Source organism: Echiichthys vipera (genome assembly GCF_963691815.1).
Source record: "Echiichthys vipera genome assembly, chromosome: 12".
Taxonomy (NCBI): domain Eukaryota; kingdom Metazoa; phylum Chordata; class Actinopteri; order Perciformes; family Trachinidae; genus Echiichthys; species Echiichthys vipera.
This window is the reverse complement of record NC_139837.1, coordinates 24,257,586-24,266,766: the sequence shown is the minus strand read 5'-3', so window position 1 is coordinate 24,266,766 and position 9,181 is coordinate 24,257,586. Positions and strand designations below refer to the sequence as shown.

The 9,181-nt window shown below is 39.0% G+C and overlaps 1 protein-coding gene across 1 annotated transcript; it reads right to left on the bottom strand.

Moving 5' to 3' along the window:
* Window positions 1-3,405: 3,405 nt before the first annotated feature.
* On the bottom strand, window positions 3,406-8,718 carry gphb5 (glycoprotein hormone subunit beta 5; the record flags this gene model as incomplete). The annotated part of the gene is made up of 3 exons (XM_083924628.1): window positions 3,406-3,597; window positions 7,095-7,293; window positions 8,690-8,718. 3 exons carry the CDS (start codon window positions 8,716-8,718, stop codon window positions 3,406-3,408), a joined length of 420 nt encoding a protein of 139 aa, XP_083780754.1.
* Window positions 8,719-9,181: the final 463 nt, after the last annotated feature.

The window sequence follows — 9,181 nt, the reverse complement described above, 5'->3', positions numbered from 1 at the left end:
TGTGGAATCATAGAAAGCAATCATTTACCAGTTTCCCTGTTGGTTTTGAACAAAGGACAATAATCTGTTGCATTTCTAAAGGGAAATTTTGGACTTTTTACTCTTTATGTCATGGTCAGAGTTACTCATTAGTTAGCAGATTTGAATTGCTTTAACATTAATTGGAGGTCAGTGACAGGGTCAGACATACATAGGCAATTAAATTTAACATTAAACTTATAAACATACTTAATGGAAAAATAAAATCAGTTAAAGGATGATGAAATATAAAAAAACAATATGCATAAGATAATAGATAAGCAATAAAACGTCCGTGCAGTTAATTTAACAAAGGAAATAAATGTGCAGTAGAGAAAAAATCAGAGGTAGAGGGAAACGAGAGAGTTTAACAAATGTCATTAAGAATACTTTTACAGTCACTCAACCACTGGAGACAGTGTGTCAGCCTATATCAGCCCTAATTATCACTGATGTATAGTACAACCCTGACGGGTGGCGGTGGGGTCACAGCACGTCCACCTCCTCTGCAGGAGATAAAATAATAATTTCACTAAAACACAGGGAGGTCACACCACGGCCACTACATCATTGCATGGCATTACATAAACCTGTTCAGACAGAAATTAGCAGTTCTTAAGTCTCTGCAGAGAGACAAAAACGATGGTACGCTGGTACAAATACGATGGTCAGAAACACGTCAGGTGCCAGAAGGTCACTGGTTTGATTCTCCAATAATATTTGCTCAGTCAAAGTAAAACTCTAGCCCCTTAACTGACTGTGAGACTGAGAATATGAAATCAAATTTATATATGCAGTGATGAATTTTAATGTAAATATGAATAATTTATGATACATGAATAATTCGGGAAACAATTTCTTAATAATTATACAGTATAATGTAGTTAAAATGATGAGCTTCAATGACTCCATCGGCTGTCGTTTAGACCCAATAGAGCACTAACGAAACTGAAAACCTACTTCCCACCAACGACTCCAACCGTGGTCGTTGGCACTTGGAGCACAAAGGGTTCCAGTGACATCATCAGCCTTGTGAAAGGAGGATCTCCACACCAGATAGTTGGACCAGTCCCAGCCTGTTCAGATGTGTACATAAACTGATGAAGCCTCTTGGATGAGATGTGAAACCTTCTTCCTAGACAAATAACCAAGTCCAGTTGCTTTTGACTGATTCAATGACTACGCCAAATCTACTCATACATTTACAGTGTGTGTGTGTTTCATATATTTTTATATGCAACTCCATCCATCCATCCATCTTCAACTGGGTCGTGGGGGGCTTGCGCCAATGACAGCTGACATCGAGCGTGAGGCAGGGTCCACCCTGGACAGGACGCCAGTATATCACATGACACATAAAGATAAACAGAGACAAACAACTTTTCACACTCACATTCACACCTATTGGGAAATTTTAGAGTCATCAATTAACCTAACACGTGCATGTCTTTAGACTGTGGGAGGAAGCCGGAGAACCCGGAGAAAACTCAAACAGACATGGGGAGAACATTCAAACTCCACACAGGGGCCCCAGCCGGGATTTAAACCAGGAACCCTCTTGCTGTGAGGTGACAGTGCTAACCCATATTCAAATTCCTGTTTTCTTCCTTATCTGTTGTTATTATGAATATTTCTCTTCTTATCTTATGATTTTCAATTGCATAGTAAATAATTGTTTTGTTTTGTTGTTTAACAGAAAAATAGGTGAGTTTGAGTTAGGTGTATTGACACTTATCACAGCATTTTATAGTAAAGTACAGACAGAAAATATAACTCACTGGTAGATATGAAAGACTGGAAAGAAACCAGAGGCTCTGAATGTCAGAATGTCAACATGACGTATAGAGGAAGGTATTTAGAAAAGCTATTTATTAAAGATAGTGTGACTTGTTGATGCTCATGGGGGAATTGTTGGGTCTCTGTAAATCATGAATAAGTCACAGAGTGTGGTCTTTACCTACTCTTTATGTAAAGTGTCTTAAGATTACTTTTGTTATGATTTAGCACTGTAAATAAAATTGAATTGAATTGAAAAGTATTATATACAAAAGACAAAAGTTATTATAAATCAAGTGCCTTTTTGCAGAATGTTTAAGTAATATTTGTCTGACTTTGGCCATGCTGTGTGCTATTGTTTTGTCATTTTATGTTTTGTTTGTGCTCCATACTATGCGACCACATGGTCCTGAGTTAAACAAATGAGATGAAATGAAAAGATATTAAAAAATAAACACAAATCAATTCTCAGAACTTAATTCATGAATATTTCCTTTTCATTTGTGTGTGAAAATTATAGCCCTCACATGTTCTGCTCATAAGGGGGAAACAAGCACTGGTTCACTTTAAAGTAAATAATAATGATAATCCCCCCTATTGTGGTCATTAACATTATGAATTTCACCTTAAACAGTTGCTTTAAATATTACTTTCCACCTTCACTGAGGTAAATCCTTTAACTTTAAGTTTGTTAACATAATACCACAGTTGTTTTTTATGAATAAAAAAAATTAATGATTTGTTGTATACTAAATGCTAGGGGAATATTTTATAGTTTGTGGCAATGTTTAGCAAAAAAAACCCACAAATGATTTTGATGTATTTTTATTTATTTATTTGCTGCAGTTAATATTATGGTGTATAATATTTACCAGTTTCAATCCAGGGTTAATCTTTTGAACAACTTCAGTCAAACTTCCGTTTTCCGACCAAATATTAATTTTCTTTCCAGAGTTTAAGCCCTTTAAATATTCTGTAAATCAAATCAATATTGTATACCATGTTTCTGTTGATCGTGTTCTCCTTATTTTAGTTAAGAAATTACACTTGTTTGTGAGGGCCAAACTGACAGCGATGATGATTCAAGTAAAACCAATGAAATATAAACCTAATAAACTGTAATATTCAACTTACTAATGTATTAAAGTGCTTCTGGTTTACATTGTAAGCAGAACAGGAATCCTTTCACAGAAGCCTTTTAACAATATTTTATGGACTTAAAATGACATTAACTGAACAATATAGTTTACAGAAAAATAAGGAATTATTACATACGGTTAAGTAAACATGAAAAGTTGCTAATAGAATATAAAGAACATAAACAAAATGTATCTCCATTTTATTTTATTTTTGTTATCATAAAACCCTTTTAAGAGCAATAATCTACCAGACAGTGCCAAATAAGCGTATTATTTACTTTATTTAACTAACTGGCAGAGATTAGACTTGCTCAGCTGCTAGCAAGAGCACAAGGTCTGTATTAGCTTTTTTGAATTTGCATTGTTCATACGTATAGGAAGAACTTGTCTTTTTAATTGTACTGGTCAGTCATTAAGAGCGTACATCTTGTATATTTTAAAAGTGTGTGTTTTCTGCCAGTTCAGGTTGGATTTAGACGGACGTTATACATTCAGTGGTGCTGGTCAGACAGACGCCACAGTCACATCTCAGGGCCACGGGGTAGATGTAGGTCGGGTCCACGTTTGGCAGACAGTTGGGAAGTTTAACTGACACCAGGCGGGTTTCGTTGTACGTACAGACGCGCTGGTAGGACTCAATGAAGGGAGGGTCCAGGACGGGCTTCTGGAAATATAAACAGGAAAAAACATTATTACTTTGGAAAAATTTGATGTTCACTTTGGAGGTTGGACCTGGCTTTTTCATACCTAGTCAGTAGAGGTCTTCAGCTCAAGGACAACAAAGTTGTTCTTTTTCTAAAACAATTTCTCACTTTCTCCGCACTTATTTTGACAGAATTGTTCCATTCATTACTTCTCTGGTAGTGAACAACAAATTAATTTTTCCTGACAGGCTCGCTTGCGAGATAACGTGTTTGAGTTTTTGTTGGCAAATTGTCAAATTTAACCACCAGCTCATATCTGTATTTGCATGCTTGCAAAGTACTTTGCTAACGAAGGCAATTCTGTCAAATTTAGGTTAAATTTGAATGTTTTTTTATGTTTTTTTGTGTTAAATAGCATGTTATTAACAGTAACTATGTTAGTAACGTAGTTTTAAGAACCCTCCTTGTTTTTGGGAGCGTACCTATGTTCTTTTTAAAAAAAAAAAAAAAGGTACGATGTTCCCCACTTTTCACAGATAGGGTCCCATGTTACCTTTTCTGTTATTTTTTTCTATAATCAGTGCCGAATTCCCCGGCAAATAGGCCTATGTTTAACATGCTCTCATGCTACATGTTTGCAGAAATTACAAACATTGTGTCTCAGAAAGATGCAGAAAAACTAGTCCATGCATTTGTTACTTTTAGGCTGGACTATTGAAACTCCTTATTATCAGGCTGCTACAATAAGTCTTTTAAATGTCTCTAGTTGGTCCAAAATGCTGCAGCTTGTGTACTAACTAAAACAAATCGAAGAGAACACATTTCTCCTGTATTAAACTCTTTGCACTGGCTACCTGTAAAATCTAGAATAGAATTTAAAATCCTTCTCCTTACCTACAAAGCTCTTATTGGTCAGGCTCCGTCGTATCTTAAAGAGCTCATAGTACCGTATTACCCGACTAGATCGCTGCGCTCTGAGAATGCAGGGCTACTTGTCGTTCCTAGAGTCTCCAAAAGTAGAATGGGAGGCAGAGCCTTCAGCTGCAGAGCTCCTCTCCTGTGGAACCAACTCCCAAGTGTTATTCGGAATGCAGACACTGTCCCCATATTTAAGAGTAAACTTAAAACTTTCCTTTTAGATAAAGCTTACAGCTAGGTCTTAAGAGCCCTTAGCAATGTTGTTATTTTTAAGCTGATTTTGTTCTGCTTAATTATGCTGCTATAGGCCTAGTCTGCCGGGGGGTAATACTTTTCCTAATACTCTGACCTTCTCCCCTCTCTGTCTGTATCTTTCATGTCTCATCAATGCATGTTACTAATTCAGCTTCTTCCCAGGAGTTGTTTGTGCTTTGTCTTCTCGCAGGTCTCTGCTGATCGTGGTGGTGCCTGCTGCCGCGGTGCTGCATGACGCTTCCTGCTACTATTATAATCTATCACCTTAGCTTAGCTTGTTTCTACTATTCTGCTGTATTAACTGCCATAACATATAAGTCATATTCACATTACTATAGATATTATTTTAGTTACTGGAAGTGTCTCTGTCTTTGTGTCTGTCTTTTTCTCTCTCTCTGTCCATCTGTCCGTCTTTTCTCTCTTTCTCTCTCCTTTTCTTCCTCCCCAACCGGTCAAGACAGATGTCTGTCATCCACAGAGCTGGGTCTGTCTGACATTCCTGCCTGTTCTTCTCCTTTTTGATTGTTTTAATGCTAATTACCTCCACCAACTGTTGATGTTCATTACGGCTCTCAGGCTGCAGGAAGTGCTCCGGGCTTTGAAGCAAATTTGGGTGGGCAAACGGTGGAATTGCAATTATAGGGTCCGTCATGTGATGCCCTCTGGGTCGAAAAGACTTGACTTAGGGTCACAACTCCCACAGAATGATTCATTTCTGTACGATAATATTTGGAAAAGATGTACAATTAAATAATTGAATCCCCATTCCAGTGAAACCGAGCGCTAAAGTGGAGTAGTCTAAAGAGGCTAGTGCTCCTGCTGTATGTGCCCCATAATGAGGAAGCAGTGCCGATTATCCAGGAATTCTTAGATGCAGGAGTTGAAGTTTTTTGACTTCATGACTGAGCGACTTTCACAGGAATGAACGGGCTCTGCCTTCAACGCTGTATCCAGTAAACTTTATAAAATATACACAATAGGAGCACTCACTCATTAAAACATCTCCAGCACCGTGAACAAAAACTTCACCTGCTACCTGAAACGACTCATATGTTTCTCATGTCACGATAACCTGACATGGAATCAAATCGACCTTATAAAACTTTGAATAAAGTCTTTTGTTCTGCCTCTCATTATTTTTTATTTTTTGCCAGTGAACCCCTGATTTGCTGTGAAGCAATTTGAAGGCAGATTTGTGACACATCTGCAAAGCTCCTTTTAATTGCTTGTAGTGTTGGTGTTCAATCTTATTCTGCCGTTGCAGTAATTAAAAATTGTGTGCACAGAAGGTAAGGTTGTAAATCCTGAAGCTGGGTGGTATTTGTAATATTAGAGACTGCCCTGTGAGCCCTGACCCCCTAACTGTCTGTCCTACGGACAAGCAAGACGTCGACTCCCTCGGCTGCGTTCTGACCTCCCTGTGGGGGAGAGCAGACAAAATGAAGAGTCACCTCTCTGAGGGGATCCAAAGAGTATCACAAAACAAATCCGGGGCCTCGTGCACACACTCCAGCTCCACCGCAATATTCAAGCAGAGAATCACGAGATTCCTAATGCCTCCTGTCACTGAATACATTTTACCAGATGAAACTTGAGATTTCACAGCATTTTTTTGTAATCAGTATGCGGAAACTTACGAAATCCAATTTGTATCATTTATGCACTTGAGGCATTGTTAAGGAAACTGCTGCTGTCACTTCAATCTCTGAATTCCAGGCTGCTTTCCGTTCTTGCAGAACGTTAACTCAATTTCAGTGCTCCAAAAGGCCTCCTGTCCTCCTCCATTCATATGCAAGATTTATACTTCACACAGCCTCTCATTACTATGTGACAACAATGAGATCATAGTCAGTTATTATAAACACAGAACATATTTTTAGCAGACATCTTACATGCATATATATATATATATATATATATATAGAGAGAGAGAGAGAGAGATCTATCTCTATCTCTATCTATCATATTTGTCCATCTATCAACTTTATGTATCTGTATGGCAGCTGAATCCATAGAGCTACTCACAGACGACCTTGCACCGACCTCCCTGTGGTGTGAACAAATTTTCTCCATGGCGATCAAACATACCTCCATATCTACAGTATTTGTCTCACTGTCTGTTTGTCAGTCTGTTTGTCTGTCTATCTGTCTGTCTGTGTATCTGGATAAATCTGCATTTAATCCATCTTCTTCTTCCCTCTTTCTTCAAATGTAAGCTGATGCAAAGACTAATGTCTTTTGTATAAAGTTGTCAGCTTTGCTTACACCACCTCTTGGTGCAATCACATTTACACTCCTCTTTGTGTGTACAGTTGAGTACAGTATCTGCCTCCCAGCTGCTCACCTCCCAGGTCTCACAGCGCCCCCAGCAGGCGTCGGTGGTGATGTGCAGGCCCCTGCAGCCGGGCTTCCTGGCCAGGAAGGTGAACTCCCGGACGGCGCAACCAATGAAGCGCCTCAGGTTGACGGCTGAAACCCGGTGGAAGGGCTCTGGTTGCAGCAAGATCCAAAGCAGAAACCAGCATAAGACCAGTCCAGGCCTTCTGAGGGCGAGGAGCAGAGATGGAACAAAACATGAGCAGCTTGTGTGTTTTTATTTGAATGGAAGATGTAATATAGAAATGAAAAGTTGAAGGAGGATTTTTAAACTTCAGGTTAATAGAACAAGTGAAGAGGCTGGGAAGGTGTCACAGCCTGAAACAGCAAGCTTGCGGCTTCAGACTAAAAAGAAAAGGACTTTTTTTTTTTTGAATGCAGGAATAAGTCATATTTCTTGGCTTTCTTAACCACAAATTTTCTAAGGCATTCTGAGATCAGTTTTGTCACTGTTAGGGAGTCTATTTCAAATGCACAGTGTTTTTTCTTGTGGCAGTGAAATTATTATACGCTTCTAAAAAAATCATTTAAAATGCTTTGTATTGCAGAAATTCTAAACCTCCAGGAAAATGGACCTTAGCTGGACTTGATTGACTCCTTTCTCTTAAGCCTGACTGTTTACTAAGAGGATATCTGCCCATTTAAGGTCGAGCAGGGTCTATTTCCTCAAAGCAGAAGGGGGAACAACACTCCATAATGACTCTGTGGTACCACTCCTCAAAACTGCAAACACATTATGAAGCATTAGACTACTAAAATGTAATTCCATTTCAGTTCTCCAATTGAACCTTTATTGGAATATTACAAAAACAATAGTAAATGATGGGAAAATATGTTATTCTTGTCGTGACATATTGAGCATCTGAAACCAAATCAAACTAAAACATTTGGAATATTAATTTCCACTAAATGTGAACAGCAGTTTTTGTAAAATATTGAGGTTGAATACACTTCCAACAGTTGTCTCACTGTACATTAAAACATCGGTGAATGTTATTAATATTTTAGCAGCTGCATATTTTATGACAGCCCAGTCTTTAAAGGAGACAGACACTGTTATTGACACCACCTTGGACAGTTGGTGGTCCGCACATCTGTGTGTCATCCGTGCCCACGAAGTTTGCCACAAAGGCTTGTGAGATTTGCTGGAAATCCATGCGGCTAAAAATGTGGCGTTCAAGACATATCTGAAAGTATTACACCGGCACTATCAGCTAGACATGTCTACATGGAACTGTTTTCAAATGTAAAGTTGAAATCTTACCACAAAGTCCAGCTGTTCTGGAGCTTTTGGTCATAATTTCAACATCTGGATCCATATCAACAGATGGAGTTTGCCCTCTGAATGTTTCTTTTTTCTCAAAAGTCTTAAAGGACTTCTTGTCCATGTTGCTTCAAAAGTTGAGGTTCAAAGTCCATTCTTGACCTTGGATACAGCAGTCTGGATAACAATCTCACCAAAAGGTCCATTTAGTAGCTGTTCTGGAGCGTTTAATCATATCAGCTGAACAACAGGTGGTAGAACAGGAATGCATAGGAAGCCATCAAGCTAAATTCACTCACCGTTGTGCCTTCTTCCTTTGCAGGGTCATCTTAGCTGTCACTCAATGTTGACTATTGGATATGCCCTGAAATACAATGACACACTGAAGTTTAAGCAGTATCCTCACAGTTGTAGCAGGCAGGCCTGTAGCATCAGCTTTGAGGTTATTTTATGGCAGTGTGGACGGCTAACATGAACTGCAGTACTTGTCACATACGCTCCTCAGACCTGAACCACCTCCTAATGGATCCGACAGCACAAGCCAGAGCTTCTTTATCATCCCGTGTCCTGCCAATCAGAGACTGAAGTCCTCACTTCAGACTCCCTAAATCCCCCAGGGGCCTTTTCTACCTGTCGCTGCCCATCTAGTTCACCCACCAGCTTGTTCCCACTCCATTAGCTTGATTAGGGAAAAGAGTATGCCCTTTTGTTCACAGTCATCCACACGGAAGAGGGGGAACAACATACTCAAACACAGCGCCTACCTGTGTCTACTCTCACTCATCCGAGCT